At 50.2% G+C, this 19001-nt stretch overlaps 1 protein-coding gene across 5 annotated transcripts in view; it reads right to left on the bottom strand.

Annotated features, from left to right (window-relative positions):
• Nucleotides 1-1801: 1801 nt before the first annotated feature.
• Nucleotides 1802-19001, bottom strand: part of HDAC8 (histone deacetylase 8) — a 41679-nt gene continuing 24479 nt past the window's right edge. For 3 of the 5 annotated variants that reach the window (XM_064463569.1, XM_064463567.1, XM_064463571.1), the window contains 2 exons: nucleotides 11111-11216; nucleotides 1802-2347 (listed from right to left, as the gene is read on the bottom strand). In XM_064463569.1, coding sequence (XP_064319639.1) covers nucleotides 2325-2347; nucleotides 11111-11216 — 129 coding nt within the window. In that variant the 3' untranslated portion in view covers nucleotides 1802-2324. Of the gene's footprint in view, nucleotides 2348-8974; nucleotides 10638-11110; nucleotides 11217-19001 lie in introns of those variants that run through there. The other 2 variants (XM_064463570.1, XM_064463568.1) reach the window with 2 other exon arrangements.

Raw genomic sequence — 19001 nt, 5'->3', positions numbered from 1 at the left:
GAAGTCGAACTCGTGGTGGCCAAGCCAGAGCTCCGGCAGCTCGTCCGCCCTGTCGAGGCCAAGCTCCGGCACCAACGCCCTGAGCACCCCCTCCTCCACCGGCTCCGAGTCGATGATGCCGGGGCCGGCAGCCTGGAGGGGGTGGCTCTCCGCGCCCCGCGGCTGTGTCCCCAGGCCCCAGCCAGGCGGCGAGCCGGGCTCCTGGGGGCGCCGCACTTTCCCCGCCACGCCGTGCTGGCTGTTGAGCTTCTGGAGGTGCATCTGGCCAGGAGGTGGGGACCGGCCTGCAGGGTCAAGGGGGCGGCGGGGGCCCGCGGAGCCCGCCCGGCGGCAGCTCCCCGGCCCCGGTGCTGAAGGGGTAGCGCCGGCTCGCCGCCACCTCGCGGTCCTTCGTGCCGCGCGGGGGGACCGTAGCGAGCTCCTATCCGGGGCCTGCGGGGACACGGCGGCGCTCAGCGGGCCGGGGGATGCCCGCCCCGGGCGGATGGGGTCCGACGGGGTCCCCAGCCGGGGGCAGGGGAGGCTGGAACGGGGCGGGGAGTGGCGCTCCGGCTCCCCCGCGCTTACGTGGGCGGCCCCGCTTCCCGCTCGGCTCTGCTACCCGCAAATTCCGGGCAGCCGCCGCCGGATTTATAGCGGCCCCGGTGCAGCTGGGCCGCGGGGAAAAGCGAAGCGGTGCGGGGCGGGTGGGCGGGCTGGGAGGGATGGGATGGGGCGGGTCGGCCCCCGGGGGCGGTGTCGGTGTCTCCCCACACCTCACCTAAACCCCATTTAGTGCCACAGTGTTTGACATTTGCGGGGGGGGGGGTTTGTATTGTTTTCCCAGATATTTTCCTGAAGCAGCTCCCACAGCTCACAGGGCCCTCTGTGCCTGGTGCAGGGAGAGAGCACGTGGGGCCCTAAGGTGGGTCAGAGGGGGCAACTGGCCAGCATCTCTGCTCTCTCATACCCCAGTTTTCTCCTGGCTGAACGATCCCCAGGGCTGACATCTCCCCTGGGCACTGAGAGCTTTCACTGTGCCGGTGGCCACACCAACCTCCTGCCAACAGTCACCACACAAGGCCAGTCTCCCCCTACCCCACTGCAGCAGGGACTGGGGGGACACAGAGGGGGTCAGGAGTCACTCCACAGGGGACATGGGAGCCATGTCCAACTGAACTCACTCTACGCTGGATTCCCTCTTGTTTGTATTAGCAGTGAAAAACAAGAGATCAAAACAAAGCCGGGCCAGGCTGGGAGGCCCTTTGTCTTGCTATTTATTCCAGTGTAATCTAATTAAAGCAACAGGAAATATGCTTTCCCACAAGGACTGGACATCTTTAAAAAGAAACAGCACAAATAAAGCTCTGCGGGCCAGGTGAAGGAGGGGACAAGGGCAGCAGAGGCCAGGCTCCACAGCCCAAGGCACCAGAAGGGATCTGTCCCACATATCTGTGAACCTATGCCCTTGCTGAGATGGCTCGCTGAGATGCTGAGTGGCAGCTCTCATCGGCACTGGGGCATCTGGAAGTTCATCTGAGATCTCCCAGACAGGAGCTGCCACCCTGCCCTGCGTGTCCCTCGATACTCTGGAGAGTATCCCCAGGGTCTGGCCCCTCCACAAAGGGTTTCAGGAGCCCACCCATCACCTGCAGAGGGGTCTGTGCTGCCTTATGTGATGGGGCTGGAAGGGACGGTCACAAACACAACTGCAAATCTTTGCTTTCGAGCACTGGCTGGACCTCCGCTGAATGCGTAAAGTGCTGTGGAAAAGAGCACTGGCAAGGCAGGGTGGGTGCAGGAAGAAAGGAAAGGGCTGGAGGAGTATTTCAAATACTTTATTTAAAAAAAAAAATCCCAGTTAAAAACACAATGGCTGTGCCTTTCTGAGGGTAAGAGGCACAGCCTGTGCCCTGGGCCCTGGCTGACCCTCAGCACTGCTCCCTGGGTGGGCAGCTCAGAGGCCGTGTTCCTGCCAGGAAGGCAATGCGGCACTGGGCTCCAGCTGGGGAGGAGTCACAGCTCTGAGCAGCCCCTCTCTTAAAAAACATTTAAAACCAGTTGAGAGAATAAACTCTGTGGTGTTAAAAAAGGAAAGAGAAAGGAGCAAGGGAGGCTCTGCCAGCACTGGAAGGCTGTGGCTGGAGGGCCCACACCCCTGCTTGGGGAGAGCCACGGTGCTCATGGTATGCAGCAGCTTTTCTTTAAAGAGAAAAAAATGAACCAACCAACAGTAAATTCTTCCAAATTTTCCCCACAGCCACAAATTTCACCAGCTGCTCACGTAAACACGCCGTCTTCCCCACGGGAAACACTCTTGTGGAAACCTGAGCCTTCCTTCTCTGCTAAACAACATGCTTCAGATTCCCTGCAAATAAAAGGAGGCAGAAAAGGATATTTCCACTGGTATTTCAGCCTGACAGAGTGGCTGCTTTTCAAATGTGTATCTGAGTCCTGAGTGGCCGAGGCACCCTTATGCCTGATGGACCAGACCGCAATACAGGAATCCCAGCCTCAGCGCATACCCAGGTCCAGGCTGACTCCTCACTCCCTTCACAGCAGCTGCTGCCCTTCTCCGAGCCAGACTTGGGGAACTACCAAAGAGAGACCCTGCCACCGCTTCCACTACGAGTTTCTCCTGCAGGCTGATCGCTGGTTCGGGATTCACGGGCCCGCACCGGAGGGGTACATGCTTACTCCCTGCTGCCTTGTCCTTTCTTTGGGCTGGATGTGCTGCCAGGAGTGCACAGCATAGATTCCCCCCCTTCCAGCTCTAGAGTGATACTGTTCCTCCTCCCCTTCTGGACAGGTCAGGGGGTTTGTCCCATCCCTAGGATTGGCCTGCGCTTGGGGATGGCCACCCCAGGGCATCCGCAACCAGGCCATCGCATCTGCTACCCACCTCCTCCTACTCTGCTTCTAACACCAACACATCACAACATGCACAGAGAGTAAAAGGGCTGTGAAGCCCTATCTTGCTGCCCCCAGCTACTCCTGGGGACAGGGACAAGACAGATGGGCAAGGGCATCAGAGAGGCTGGCAGGGCCCACCCAGCTGCCTGCCCTGGAGTCCAACAGTCCCTGCCTGCCTAGAGAACTGTCCCAGCTCCTGAGGAAGTGCATGGAGATCAAGCAGGGAGCTATCTTCCTTTGCCCTCAGCCAAGCCCCGGCCTTGCATGCAGCTCTGAGAAGAGCAAGGTGGCTTTGGCTCTGCCCCAAGGGCAGACGGAGGGATGCCAGTGCCACGGGAGCTGGCCCCAGGGACACTGCACATGCTTCTGCTAAAGGCAGACCAGGCTTTCTCGTTAGGCCTGAAATAAAAAGGAGTAGCTGGGGCTTTGTGGGGCCCTGGGCAAAGCACGTGGCAGCCAATTCTCAATTCTGGAGCAGCTAGGTGTGCTACAGAGAGCCTGCAGGTTGGGCTAGCAGGCCCTGTACTCTCCCTGCTGCCTCCCCACCCACAAGACATGGTGGCTCACATCCCAGGCAGATGATAAAGACTCTTCCTGCAGGATGGGGGAACAGGATGCTCCATGCTCACACCAACTGCTCTGCACAGCAGCTGGGGCTGCAGTTGCTGGAGCAGGAGGAGAAGGAAAGCCCAACAGCTGCCAGCACAGCCATGCAGGCAGCAAAGCAATGCCAGGAGTCAACAGTTAAGAGCAGGAGCCACAGCTCTGCTGCTGTCAGTCCATCTAGCACCATGCCCCACTCCCACTCTCCCAGTGCTTGGCAGTGCTACATCTCCCCATGCAGCCCTGGGTAGGGGCTGCAGTTCTGCCTTGCTCCATCTGCCACCATCTCACTGCCAAGGGGGATGGACGCACCTTGCCCCACTTGCTCCTGCTGCCTCTGGCACCACCACTACAAGCACAGTGGAAAACTCACTGCAGGGAAAACCAGTCCTTGGAAAGCACTGGGCTCTTGGACCAGCCTCTCCATGATAGCTGTGGAAGGAGGTATGAGGTTTCTCTGCTCTCCCCTCTACCACAGGCGTAGGTTTTCCTCTCAGCAGGTGCTGCAACAGAGAAAATCCTGCTCCATTTCAGCCACATGTGATGCTGGCTGGGAAACCTTCGGGTGCTCACCCACAGGTCTGAATCTGCATAGGAGGCATCCCGGCCACCACAGGTGAAAACACAGCATGGCCTGAGACTAGTAGAGCCCTGAGTGCAGGGCTGACCAAGCTTGTAGTCTCATATCCCTTCCCAAGCAGACAAGCAGCCCATCTGGGGCACAGACCATGCTCAAGCCAGCTGGTTCCCAAGCACACATCTGGCTCCTTTGAGAGGTACTATAAGAGAAGACAAAGATGTCTGGGATCCACCTGTCTCCCTCCCTCCCCTACAAATCCATGGCTACTAAATCCATTTCCTTCCAGAAGCACAGAGCCTTCCTAGGCAGAAAACACAGGTTTCCATCAGATCCAGCACTTGCAGTGGCCGTGACATTGCAGCTCCTTCAGGAATGCACTCAGTTCCCAGGGGAAGTGGCTGTGAGCTGAGCTGCAGGTGTCACTTGAGGGTGTGGAGATGCCATCCAGGCAGAGCACAGCCTGCAGTGCCCTGCTCCTTGTCCTCTCCCTGCTCCCAGTGCTCGGGGCCCCTGGTCCTTCTAGGTCTGATGTTGAAGGGATACTGAGGAGGGCATGAATTTCCAAGCCTTCCTGCTCCTGAGACAGTCGGATCAGGTCTGACAGCAGAAAAGAGGGTTTCTAGTCAAGCTGCAATTGCCTTGGCAGCCTGTAAGTAAAGCATCTGTAGGACACAGGTTTTATAACTGCCTCATGTTCCAAGTGGCACTTTGACAGATGACAGCAAAGAGGACTGCTCTTTTGCGATATGAAGGAGGAGGAAACAAAAATCATCATACATAGGACAGAAGAGGAGTGGGGGAGCTGTATGAAACAAAGCGCAGCAGTTGTGATCAGGTGTTGGACGAAACATTCCCAAATAAGTGCTTCAACAGACCCACACTGAAGTCACCCATCTCCAAAGGTCAGGCACAGACCAGTCCTGCAGGTTTGCAACTCCTCCCAGGCAGAGCGGTTCCTCACACAGGCTTGGGGACAACTGCCTGAACGTGATCCACGTGAGGCTGGTAGTGTGCCATGTTACAAGCCCACTTCAGCAAGCATGGAGTCTAACCCCTTGCCTTTTATTCATCTTTCTGTAAGACACTAGAATACATGGCTGTGTGCTCTCTTGGGAGCAAAGGATGGGAACTTTGATCCAGGGCACTTGTTCCAGGGCTGACTGCATGCCAGGGATATTTCTGAGTTGCAGGGTTCACTCTAACTGACAAACTCCAACCAAACTTGCATGCAGGAGGAGGACATGACCTTACAGCATAAACATGCAGAACTTGGACCTTTGATGAAACAGATGGTGATTTAAACCAGAGGCAGAGGAAGGTAAATGCTCTATGTCAGGCTTGTAATAGGTGATGAGTGTAAGTGTGGGAAGTAGTATCACACCAAGCTGTGTTAACTGGACCGTCAGCAAAAGGGAAACGTGTCTAGGAGTCAAAACCGAGCTGGGGACTGGAGAGGCTGAGGGAGAACTAGGCTGGGGAACTGAAAAGCTAGCCATGGTGCAGGGGAAGGGCTAAGGATGTGAGCTCTCCTCTCCTGAGGTCAGACACTGTGATATGAAAGGGAATGAAAACCATGCATCAGAAGCAGCTGGAGCATATCCCCCTGAGATCATCTGCTTCTCATTCAGCCCTACACAGCCTCCAGGTCCTCCTGCATCCAAACATTAACCCCCAGCTCCAGGCAGTCCACTAGGAGATTTCTCCCTTATTGACAGGGTAATCCCAGCCATAGTACCTTCCCTGCATCCAAGCTGAGACCTGGGCTCACCCCCCCAGCTTTTTCTGTCTGCTGTAAATAGCTGCCCTCTGCTGTAGGAAGTCTCTGTGTGGGCACTTGTGGCCAAGGCTGATGACACCCACAACCACGTCCAGCAAGTGTTTCATCTCACTGAATGAATCACAGAACGGTTTGGGTTGGGAGGGACCTTTGAAGACCATCAAATGCAACCCCCCTGGGGTGGGCAAGGACATCTTTCACTAGATAAAGTTGCTCAAAGCCCCGTACACCCTGACCCTGAACGCTTCCAGGAATGAGGCATCTACCACCTCCTGTCCAATGGGTGCCAATGTCTCACCACTCTCGTTGAAAACCATTTCTTCCTTATATCTAGTCTAAATCTACCTTCTTTCAGTTTAAAATTGTTTCCCTGTGTCCTGTTGCTGCAGGCGCTGGTAAAAAGTCTCTCTCTGTCCTTCTTATGAATGCCCCTTATACTGTGAAAAGCTGCAATAAGGTCTCCCCATGGAGCCTTCTCTTCTCCAGGCTGAACAACCCCAACTCTCTCAGCCTTTCTTTATAAGCAGAGGGGTTCCAGCCCTTGGACCATTTCTGTGGCCTCCTCTGGACCCGCTCCAAAAGGTCCGTGTCCTCCTTGTGCTGGGGATGCCAAAGCTGGATGCAGGACTCCAGGGGGGGTCTCACCAGAGCAGAGTGGAAGGGCAGAATCCCCTCCTTCCACCTGCTGGCCGTGCTGCAGGTGATGCACCCAGGACACAGCTGGTCTGGGCTGCGAGTGCACATTGTCGGCACATGTCCAGCTTTTCATCCACCAGTTACCCCCAGGTCCTTCTAGGCTGGGCTGCTCCCAAACCTTTCATCCCCCAGCCTGTACTGGTACTGGGGATTGCCTTGACCCAGGTACAGGACCTTGCACTGGGCCTTGTTGAACCTCATGAGGTTCACATGGGCCTAACTCCTCCAGCCTGTCCAGGTCTCTCTGGACGGCATCCTGTCCCTCAGGTGTGTCAACTGCACCACTCAGCCTGCTGTCACCTACAAATTTGCTGAGGGTGCATTTGACCTCACTGTCATGTCATTAATAAAGATATTGGACAGTCTTGGTCCCAGTGTGGACGCCTGAGGGACACCACTCATTAGTGATTTCCACTTGGACATTACTGATTTCCACTTGACCACTAGGTTGGTCAGGCAGGACTTGCCCTTGGTGAAGCCATGCTGCCTGTCTCGATTCACGTCCTTGTCATCCATATGCCTTAATATAGCTTCCAGGAGGATCAGCTCTATGGTCTTACTGGGCACAGAGGTGAGGCTGACTGGTTGGTAGATCCCTGGGTCCTCCTTTTTACCATTTTAAAAAATAGGCATGACATTTCTGTTTTTCCAGGGAACTTCAACTGACTGTCATGACTGTCATGATGATGATCATATTTTTCAAGTATGACCTTTCATCGTGACTGGCTGTTTATCTGCAGTGTCACCAATTCTTTACGAACCTGACCTTACATTTAAAAAACCTCCTGTTAACAAGGTAACAGAAGCATAATCCAAGCCACTACCAGGTATGGTGTCACCATCTGTCCATCCTTCAGGAAGATTTCAATAAAAACTCACTTTAATTTAGGCTGTCTGTGAGATAAGGTTTAAAGCATTTGGGTATATGGCTCCATTAAACTAGTCCATTCACAAGGACTCATCTTGTGCAGTGTCACGCATGTCCTACAGGCCAGACCAGGCTGTCCAAAACAGCTCATCTCACCCAAGACCCACTCACTGCCTGCTGCTTTCCCACAAGGCTTCCACATGTGGCCAGAGAGAGCGTGGGGGCCTCCCAGCTCATCTGACATCCTTCCTATAAGCCCCTGCCTTCCTCAGCAGACTTCATAGCTGATGCTGGCAGAAGGGGTGGACAGCCATGGCAGGCTGAAGTCCCCCCTTCCTTTCCCTGCACCGTCTCCAAGGAGCTGCAGTTCCAAAGCACCGACCACAAGCCATGAACTGAGATCCCAGAGCACCAAGCCATTCCTCATTTTGAGTGCTGCATGGTAGGACAGGACAGAGGAGATGATCATCTCTTCCTCATGCTTCTGTAATGAACCAGACCCTCAGCAACAACTTGTCCCACGCACAATGAATTTCCAGAACAGTGGCTGTCCCCAGAACAGCCTGCTAAGCTAAGCTTGTCAGCAATAGTTAGTTAGTGCTCTGCTAAGTTGTCAGCAATATTTTCTTGACTTTGCAGAAGCTCCTTTCTCACAAAATCCTTTCAGTGCTACCTAGATAGTGGACCCTGCAATCTTTTCTCAATGCCCAGTGCAGATGTGAGCCCACTGCTTCATACCAAAAGGTGTTTGCCAGGCCCTGCTGTCATGCCAACATCCTCCACCACCTCTTGCGATCTCTGTGTGAGATGTAAAAATTGGTCCCCTGTTAAGATCCAGCTGACTTTAACTTTTTTTTTTAATCCGTTGCTCTTTGCTTCCTTTTTCCAAATCAGTGGATATGGAAGTCTCCATGGCACACGGATTTGATACACTTCCAGCTAGGCCTAAGGAGTCTCTGTTCTTGGTGTAATGCTGTTATAAGCTAGGTACTCTGGCACTTAGGAATTGAAACTCCTATCTTTCTCCTAAAAGGAGCTGGGACATCTTTCTCATTTCAAATTTGTGAACTGCAGCAAGTTCTGAGGGCTTATAAAACTGCTGCTGGGTCCAGTTAATCCCAGTTGAAGATATGCTGCTTATGGATACGGACCAGATTAAGGCCCTTCACCTTGAAAAAGAGATGGTTGTGGAAGTGCGAAGTGGGTCTGTAAAATCGCAGGCTGGCATCACGAAGGTGAATAGGAAGTAGCTACTTGCTATTTCTCATTTACAAGAACAAGATGGCACTCAGTGAAATTACCCAACACCAAGTTATACACAAAATAAAGTAGTTTTCCACACACCAACCATGACACTATTGTAGACACCCAACGTCTAAATAAGTCTGGAAAAGGAATAGAAGAATTAATGGAAGACAGGTTCCTTGGTGGATCTCTAATGTACATCCAACAACAATGCCTACCTTGGGAAGCCCCGAAACCACCAAATCCAAGAAGCTGGGTAAAGATACCAGGAAAAGGATATATATAACCAATTACCATGCTTCTCTTAGAAATGAAGATTTACAAACACATTTACTTTACATTTACAGGTATACCTACCAAGCCTACCTTCTCACAGTGAGCTACATGCCCTCCTGCCTTTAGTAACCACCTTTGCATTCAGTCACATTTTTATTAAACGTCAAGTTAACACAAGAAGAATGGGTTCTTCAGATATGTAAGCAGTAAGCAGAAGCCCAGGGAAGACACAGGCCCGTTACTAACAAGGGCAGGGAAACCAATTACTAATAATGCTGGCAAGGCAGAAGTCCTCAATACTTTCTCTACCCTCTGTCATTACTGGCATAGCCGGACCTCAGATCACAAGAATGTGTACCTACAACAACGCACGTGTCCACCCACCAGCAAGGATGGGAGGTCTGTGACCTCTTGCAAAGGTTCAACCCACATAAATCTATGTTAAGAGAAGTGGCTGACATTGTTGCAAGGACACTGTCTGTAATATTTGAAAAGTCGTGGAGATCAGCAGATATCCTCCAGTACTGGAAGAGGGCAACTGTCACACCCATCTACCAGGAGGGTCCAAAAGAGGACCCAGGAAACTACAGGCACATTAGCCTTACTTCAGTCCCTGGGAAAGTCATGGAACACATCCTCCTAGAAACTATTACAAACCAAATGAAGCAGGTGACTGGGAAAAGCCAGCATGGATTTACCAAGGGCAATCGTACCAAGCCAGTCTGGTCATCTTGTACAAGAAAATAACATCTTCTGTTGACATGGGGAGTGCAGTGGATGTTGTCTACCTGGATTTCAGCAAAGCATTTGACACTGTTTCCCATGCCTCCTCTTGGACAAACTGCCAAGATACAGATTAGATGGATAGTCTGCTAAGTGTCTAGGGAGGGAATTGGCTCACAGGAAGCACACAGAGGGTGGCAATCAATGGTTTTTACTCAGGCTGGCAGCCTGTCACAAGTGGGCTCCCCCAGGGGTTGATACTGGGCCCCACACTGTTCAACATCTTCATAAACGATCTGGATGATGGCATTGAAAGCAACCTCACCAAGTTTGCTGATGATACCAAACTGGGTGTAGAGGTGGACACATCAGAAGGGTGAGCCATCTTACAGAGATCCGGATAAGCTGGAAGAGTGGGCTAACAAGAACAGTATGAAATTTAACAGAGAGAAGGACAGAATAACCAAAAAGCCCAGTTCAGGCTAGGATCTGTGTGGCTGGGGAGCAGCCTTGCTGAAAGGGATCTGGGGGTCCTGGTGGACAACAGGCTGAACATGATCCAGCAGCACACTGCTGCAGCAATGAAGGCAAACTGGATCCTGGGCAGTATCTGCAGGGGCATTATTAGCAAAAATAGAGATGGGATCATCCCACTCAGCACTTGTCATCTGCACCTGAAGTACCGTGTCCAGTTCTGGTCCCCAGAAATCAAAAAAGACATCGGACAGACTGGAGATGGTCCAAAGGACGGCCATGAAGATGCTCAAAGGGCTGGAGAACTTGCCCTGTCATGAAAGGCTGATGGAGCTGGGTCTCTTCTGCCTGGAGAAGAGAAGGCTTGGGGGTACCTCATCACAGTATTCCAGTACTTGAATGGCAGCTACAGAGAGGACAGAGGCTCTTTCTTCACAAGGAGCCACATGGAGAGGACATGGGGCAATGGGTATGAGTTGCCCCAGAAGAGGTTTCATCTCACTCTAAGAAAGAAAATATTTACAGTGAGAACAACCAATCACTGGAACAACCTCCCCAGGGATGTGGTAGAGTCCCCGTTGCTAGAGATTTTCAAGATGTGACTGGACAGGGTGCTAGATAATCTCATCTAGGCTCCCTTTCCCATGAAAGGTTCAACCAGATGATCTTTGAACTCCCTTACAACCTAGGGTGTTCCATGATTCTAATAAGGACAAGGCCCTGTGCTCCTCTGCCCAGCCAGAGGAAAGGCAATGGCAACTTTTGCTAACAGGGACCCAACAGCTCTGAGCTGATGTGCTACTAACACTGAGAATCCCAAGTGAGGCAGAGTCAGATGACACTGTACATGATGAGCAGTGAAGTGAACATGGTTCATCTTTCTAGTCAGCGAGAAAGACTCCAAACAAACTTTCCAGGAGTCCTCTCTAAAAGGACCTGTAAGCCTGAAGCAGGAGTGTTGGCTTGGACAACTCACCTTTGACAGAGTTAAGGATTTCTTGAATTCTCTGTGGCTCATTGCGGTCTGGTCTGCAGCTCGGTGTGATCTCCAGCACATAATCAGGTCCGTACTCTGTGAAAAACTGCAGGGAAAAGGAGAGGAGAGTCAGCAGAGAGGTCTCTGGCTGGCTGAGGCTGGAGGGAAGGCCCCCCATGGGTACCTAGTTGTAAAAAGGCAAAACCATTTTCTCTGTCTGAGGGGCACGTGTAGCTTAACTACATCAAAGAGGTGCTTCTGCAGTGTCTGTGCCCACCTGAAGTTTGCAGCCACTACCAATTCAAGGGCTTGGGAAGCAGAGGTCAGGGGTGCAGCCAAAAGCAATCCCCTATCTATCCCAATGCTTTATTTGGGAAAGCTGTTGACACTCATGCTACACTTGATTACCTGCAAACCTGATTTTTTTCTTAACGAACAAAATTCAAGTGCTGCCTAGGAGATATCCTTCCTTTTGGCTCCCTGCCCCACCTTGCGGAGTGCTGCATTGACGTGGATGTGAAACATCTAGGAAAAAAATCCGTGTGTTTCAAGGTTAATAATGCTTCTTTCCTGGCTGAGTGCTCCAATAGTGTACAGCTGAGCCTGAATGAGAACATCTGCAGCACATGGGCTCTACACGATAATGCAAAATCACAAATTATTGCCAGAAGTTCTGTTTCACAAGCACGCAGTGCTGAGCAAAGAAGTAGACACACCAGGGTTAAAAATTCAGCAGTGAAACTGTAATTGGTCCTGTTGCTACCCCTGGAGAGCTTCATCTCATGGAGAGTTAGTCCCAACCTAAAGTCCCTGTACCAAAGAAGGGGAAATTCACAGCATTACAGTCTTCTGAGTGATTAATGATGCGCCGGGCTGGGGTTTTCTTTAAGGCTGAGATTGGAGGTGACAGCTCTGGCAACCCAAGACTGACATCTCTGCACTAACAGGGCAATGAAGGCTTCTCCTTGCAGACCTCAACATGCCAGTACTGACAAGGAAAATGAAGTGGCTCCTGAATGCTGCCGGATGTCAGTCCAGCATCTGAAAGCAAACCTAAAATCATGCTGGGTTTACCAGTCTGTGAATCACAGCGTTAAGGAGCTGCCTGCTCTGGAATTACACCAGCTATTCATACAGAATGGGCAAGGCAGCTGGGTCAGGGCAGCCTGCCCTGCTGCATGCCAGGCTTTTTTGTGGGCCAACACAATATTCCACTGAAAAGGGAGTAAAAGGCAGATTTTGACAGCTGTACCAGCTCACCTGTGCAGTGCTCAGTCACTGTAGACCCAGCCAGTTGATTTAAAAATGGAAGAATCTTTCCTTTTTAGTGAGTCAGGGTTTTGATCTATGCTTTCAACGCTGTGAGAATGAGATGCCATCTGTCCCCCAAACCAACATGGGGCAGCAGGAAGCTGCAGTACATTGTGGCTGCTCTTAACTCATTAAAAACTACCATAACTGTTCAGCTCTAAGATGGATGCAGGGCCAGCCTGAATAGGAGCCCTACCCAGCTGTATCATGCAGCATGGGAGCACATGCTTAGCTAATTAGCAGGCTAGCCCTCTTTCTTCCAAGCTTGCCCACGGTCAGCCCAAGGACCGATGTACATTTTTCAAGCAGACTATTTTCACAGTTTTCTTAAGTAATCTCCTTTATAGCTAAACATTTTCCTTTCTTCACCTCTACCCAGAGATAACTTTGGAAAGCCCCTGTTGAAATACTGACACAAGAGGAGAACACTGACATTTTTCCCGCTTAGAAAGACTGAAAATGGCTACAGTAGAAGCCGCCAACATGTTCTGGGAAGTCCTCACGGAGAGCTGGTGCCTCTAGTCTAATTTGAGTTTGCTCTTGTAGTGTGAACAGGAGACAGCTACCCACAGAGCATACAGGCTCCACTCGCAAAGCCCGCTGAGTCCACAAACCAAGCAAGCTGGTTTATTTGTAGGAAAAAAGGAAATACACTTAAAATCTTGACTGCAACATCCATGAAAGGGCATATGGAAAATGCACACCTCTCAGTAACTGGTCTTGGTTGCACAACCTGCTGGTTACACAGGCAGTGGCACAGAGGACTTTGTAACATGGGTGTAGCACATCCAACCTGGGAAACAACAAGGCACAGTTAATCCTGATGAAGACATCATTTTGTACTTCCTCATCCTCTGATTTCTGTGGCATCAAGTGAAACTGAGCACCAATACAGTTTCATGCAACGTTTTTTCCAAGTTTATATTAAAGGGCAGAAATACCTGGACTTTTGCACTGATCTGGTTTAATACCTTTTGGTATTAAATAACTAATATCCTGTAGCCCCATGTACTGAGCATCCCAGTATGGGTCGCAGAGCACAGTCACTCAGAAGAGCTTGGGGCCAGCTGAATTTTACACCATCTACCAGAAAGCAGGTCAGCAGGGCAAGCCTGGTAAATCTTGAACTGTCTAATCCAAGAGCTCTGATGCAGGTGCTTTGAAGCAAACAGCCCCAGCTGTTCAACACATTCCTACCCCTTTACAACAGGTTCCTGTGCAGGTGTCAGGAGAAAATACATGTCCAGTCACCCAGGCACAGACTGAGACACAAGGGCTGAAACACAAACCAGCAAGACACAGGAGAAGCAGCAGGAGCCCCTGCGCATTTCTGCTGCCTTGCACCAGCGACAGGACGGCCAGGCAGGCAGGCAGTGAGGACAGGACCACCTCTCATTGCTGCAGCTAGAGGCACTTCTTGTCTTTGAGGAAACGCTAAAAAAAGAAATTCTTTCAGCCACTCATCAGTTGACAAAAGCAACAAGCAGCACCTGGGAATTGGCTGAGTTTTGATCCACCACAGGGACCCAGAGAGGAAAATCCACCAAAACAAACCAATAACATAAATTTTCTCTTTGAAGTGGGAGGCTTAAACCTTAATATTTCCGAAGATAGCACAAAAGAGGCATTTGTACAAGCACCTTGTATCCACTCTCTTGCAGCCTGGAAGCGATTCAAGGCGTGGTTTTCAGTGCTTCAGAAAAGAGTCATTCTGTCTCTTCATCACTCAGAACAAGGAGGATGTGACAAGCAGGCAAGCTCGTGCTTCAGCAAGAACAAAATGCCTGCACTACTCACTCATGCATTTATTTGTAGCAGGGAAAAACAGATCTTTTTCATCCCTGAAAAAATCCTGTCATTTTCAGGGATAAAAAAAAACCAGTATTGAGAACCTAGACTGACAAGGAAAGCTAAAAATCCTCTCCTTAATCAGCAGCTAACCTGAAAACTCACAACTGCTCTCTTTTAAAACTCAGGCATGCCAGAACTGAGACAATCACGAATGTCCAATGTGCAATCCCAAAGCCCTGAACAGGCCAAAAGGAGCTGAAGTTTAAACCACAGGGAGGCATACCTGGGACTGCAAATGTCTTCCCTCACATCAGCGGGGTGCCCCAGAGAAAGGAGCAGTGCCCAGTGTAGTAGCATGACTGCCAGGTGCTTTAGTGGTCTGAAATAGGGTGGGAGTAATGGTTCAGGAGATGGGAATGTGGAATAACTGCAGGGAAGGAAGTGTTGGTAGAAAAGAGTAGGCATAGAGGCCCAGAAATAGGATGAGAAACTGAGAAAGGAAAAGGCAAAAAGGAGAAACGGGGGGAAAAACCAAACTAAACCAATAACATTATTAAAGGGGGAGGATATTTTCTACTGAATAACGCTAGATCTGACAACAAGCACTATGCCAATACCATAAAATAAGGCATCTTATAAAATTCTAAATTCTGTCCCTGATTTTAGTACAAACAGTTCATTGGTGGACTCTGCTGCAGGTGGACCATGACCCACTGCACCATCACCACCGCATGTTCGAAGAATTTCTGTGTTGGTCCTTCCAGACATCCTAAGACTATTTAAATACCATTACATTCCTGCTTAGTCAAATGCTTTCTGGATCTCAAGACCACAGCCGTCTTCCTTTCAAGCCCTTCTCTACAAACTCGTGAACAAAAAAGAACCACAAAAAGACTTCCATGTTTCTGAATATTGACTTACTTTCATAGCAAATTGATTCCAAGACCTGGAGCTGTAAAGAATGTCCCCCAACCCCCCAGTGCTGGGAGAAAAGCAACATGCTGAATATAACTGGACAGAATTTGGCCCGTCATCACCAAGAAAGCATGCCAAACCTGGCTGATGGAGAGAAATGCATCAAGAGCAGCACAACCTAGCCACTTCACAGCAAGGCGCTTCAGCAATGATCTGTCCCAGGCCATGCACTCTCATGAGTTTCCTTCAGGAGGTGAGCCCGGCCCTGGGGTTGTACTGCAGGAAAGCAGTGCCTGGACTGCCTTTAAGCTCCTCACGGTCAGGAATTTTTCACTGCTCTCAAAAAGCTGACTGCTCTGACAGCTCAGTTTCCAGGTTTCATGTTAATCAGAATGGGAATTCCTATTTAAAGCAAAGAAAACACAAAATCAGGAAGTACCAACCTTTGCCTCTATGCACAGGTGCTGATAAGCTATTAAACCATTAGTGATTCTTTGCCAGAACCAGCAGAAAACCACCTAGGAATCTGACAAAAAGACATCATCCCTGTGTGCGCACAAATACATATGTACACATACACAGAAAGCACATGCTCTTTCCCCTTCAGATTATCTCAGAGCTGTGTAAATATTTCATTCCCACTAGCCTCCAAACCAATTCTCCTCATTCAAGACTTCTCCCCCACCAAATCTGCTTCCAGCAGTTTACCTTCAATATGCCAACCCATCCCAAGAGCACAACATAGGCAGCCTGGAGCATCTCATGGAAAGATTATAGAGGATAAAATATACTTATGAGAAGGACTCTAAAAATATGCAAAACCAGTCAGCTGTAGCTTCTCTGGGAGTTTCTGTTAGGAAGCTCTGTAGGATTAATGCAAGATAAGGATGTCTCAGTCTTAATCACAAACAGGCTGCCCCACAAAGTGCTAGCCTGGAACTTGCACTAGCAGCAAGCTGAGGAACTATGTTACCTTCGACTAGTTCCATCTAAAGGGGAAAAAAAGCCTTCTCTAAATGCAATGACTCATGGAGTGAGAGAAGGGAACAGAAGAATTCCTGTCAAAGTGAAGGGCCACATATTGAATACATAGTAAGACAGTCCTTCTCCTGAAAATCTGAGGTCCATGAGGCTTAAACTAACTTGCCAAGTCAAAAATCCAGGTGTGAACATCACATGGAAATGTGCTTCCTCTAGACTGTGGAATAAGGCAATGGCAAAGCACTGCCTGGCATCTGACTGTTATCTGTCGTGCTCTGATGCAAGATGAACCTGCTAGAAAAGATGGAAAGTGTATTTTAAATTCAGTAAATCTCAGAGCAAGATGGGCTATGGCTCCCAAAAATGGTGTACAAGTATTATTCCAAACCATGTCCTCCAAAAACCATATTTGCTATCAAACATCTTACTGTCTTCTGCTCTGACAACTGTGAGCAGCAAAGACTGGTCTTCCAGATAGCTTTGCTGGAAAGCAGAACCATGAAGAGAAGCCAGAGAGCAAAAGGTCCTCAATGACTTTGATGTCAACCCCCAAGCTGGCCATCCCTTCTACAGGCAGCTTGCAAACAGCTGTTTGGCTTTAACAGACCCAGGTCCCCTCGTAGAAAGCACAAGAGTGTAAGAACAGCAAGTTGCTTCCCAGTGTGCTCAGTGGGCCGGCATGTGTATTCACATCTGTAACCGAGGCAGTTGGTAGACACGCCGCACTGGACTGCACACCCTTCCTGCATCCACCAGCAAACCTGCCCAATGGTGGGAGCCTTTTCCCCTGGCAAAGTTGGAGAATGGAAGCTTCATCCTAACTTTGTCCAAGCCCTCCGCAAGGCAACAGCCCATCTTACAGATGTGGAGTGGGATAAAGCTTGGTTTCATTTACACAAGGCTTTCCCGGTTCAGTCTATGGATTTTTAAACAAAGCCAAGTCTTGACGTGCCCCTCTCCATGCTTCAGAGGAAGCCAGAGGACACAGCCATCGCCACATCCAAGCTGAAATGGAGCCGGGCAGGAGGAGGGCCCCAGACACACTCCACAACACATGGACACCCTCAAGGGAAGGCGGAGGACAACCGCATCCTGGGCACTGAATTGCTAGGTGGAGTTTGCCTTCTCCACATAGCCACCCACCAAACACCCAGACAAGGACTCCCATGGCATCTCAGATTTAAAAGCCCCAAATCAAACCCCACCATTCTTGCCTGGACATTAAGTGTGTGGGGCCATGTGCATGTGTGGGGCTTGTATGCAGCTCTTTGTTGTAAAGAGGCTGACAAGCAGTGGCACAAGAAGGCAGGTTTTTGTAACTTTAAACAGCATAGAGGTCTCACAAAGCTAGGCCTGAGGTTTTTCTCCCCATCAGCATCTGCACAGGGAGCTGCATCAGCACACTCTTACTGTGCTCTCCAGAGCGACCTCTCCCCAGACCTCAAGCATCAGCATTTCTTGTAGTTGTCTATGTAAAGGCATATTCCTCTGCTAAGGACCTATGTGCTTGTGCCCTTGGACATGGATATTTCTGACTGTGCTGTGTCCCAAAGGCAGGGTTCAGCAGCAGGCTTCCAGGAGAGACTGGGACCTGTACGTATCTTGCAGCTTTCACCAGAAATCAGACTTGTTTCAGCGTCCTGAGAAGCAGGTTCGTTCCCAGCCCTGGAGGAACAATCTTTCCTGACGGAGAAGCACAACACAATCCAGTACAAGCTGTCCCACACTGGCCTTAAGACAGGGCTTGCACATCCACTCAAGGGTGAGAGGCTAGTAGATCTCAAACTCCTGCTCTTGTGCATGCCAAAGCCTGCGCCACCCCTCACCAGAAGACAGAAAAACATGCTGAAGAGCGGAACCACAAACAGTCCCAATGTGGGGGGTACGCAGGTACCTGGCAGGGACTCTCCCATGAGTTTCTTCAACCGACTGGGATTAGCATGTCAAGGGGAACAGATTCTACAGGCACAGATTAATACACACAAAGGCTGGGACATAACAGAGGTGGAAGCTGGCATTGCTAAGGCAAGAGTTGGGAAGAAGATACACACTGGCCCTCACATATTCAGGCTGCACATGTCCTCTGCAAATGAGCAAGTAACAGCATTTTCCCAGCTGGCCCCTTCTGGTCCCAGGCTCTAAACGTCGCATCCAACACAAAGATGAGCCTTTTCAGAGCTTCACTGGTTTATTAATAGCCTCAGCTATTAATTTCCCACTAACAAGTAAGCAGATCCAGCTGGCAATGCTTCCAGTTGACTGTGAGTGTGAGTGACTGTGAGTGACAAGGAGGACCATGGATGCAAGGATCCATGCGTAAAGCAGCCACCAGGGTGCAGCCTCAGTTGAAAGCCTACAAGAGCAGGATCAGGCAGTTTTGTCTGTGTGGAGAGGTGCCAGCTTAGGGACAGCATCCAAATTAAAAGGCAACATTAGCTGCAGTGAATACAGGCCTATAACTGCTTGGGATCTGCCATGGCTTCTGATCGCATGGAAAACAGGACAAACAATAAGAAGGATGTCAGCTTCACTACACATCGCCTGCAGCTGTGCGACTGCAGCAAGGTTCCTGCCTCCTGCCTGTGGCAGTGTTGCCATGTTAAAAGGAACTTGCATTTACTTAAGTAACCAAATCTAGACTGGATCAAGACAGGATTTTGTAGCTGAGCTTCAACAGAGCTTTCCAGTCTTGGAAAACAATTTTTCTCCTCTCCAAGCTGGGGTGGCCTTCAAAAACCATGACAAAGAAGGTGTTTACTGTAATCTTATTACAGAGACATTCTCTTAGACACCCTCACCAGAAATTGTTGCATTTTCCTCTACCTCAGAGACAGCATAACAACCCCAAAACGAACTTTCTTCTCCTCTAAGAGACGTTCAGGCACCGACCCAA

The sequence above is a fragment of the Phalacrocorax carbo genome, chromosome 11 (genome assembly GCF_963921805.1).
Source record: "Phalacrocorax carbo chromosome 11, bPhaCar2.1, whole genome shotgun sequence".
Classification (NCBI taxonomy): Eukaryota; Metazoa; Chordata; class Aves; order Suliformes; family Phalacrocoracidae; genus Phalacrocorax; species Phalacrocorax carbo.
Note: the sequence above shows the minus strand (reverse complement) of the source record. Positions and strands in the feature narration are given on the sequence as shown.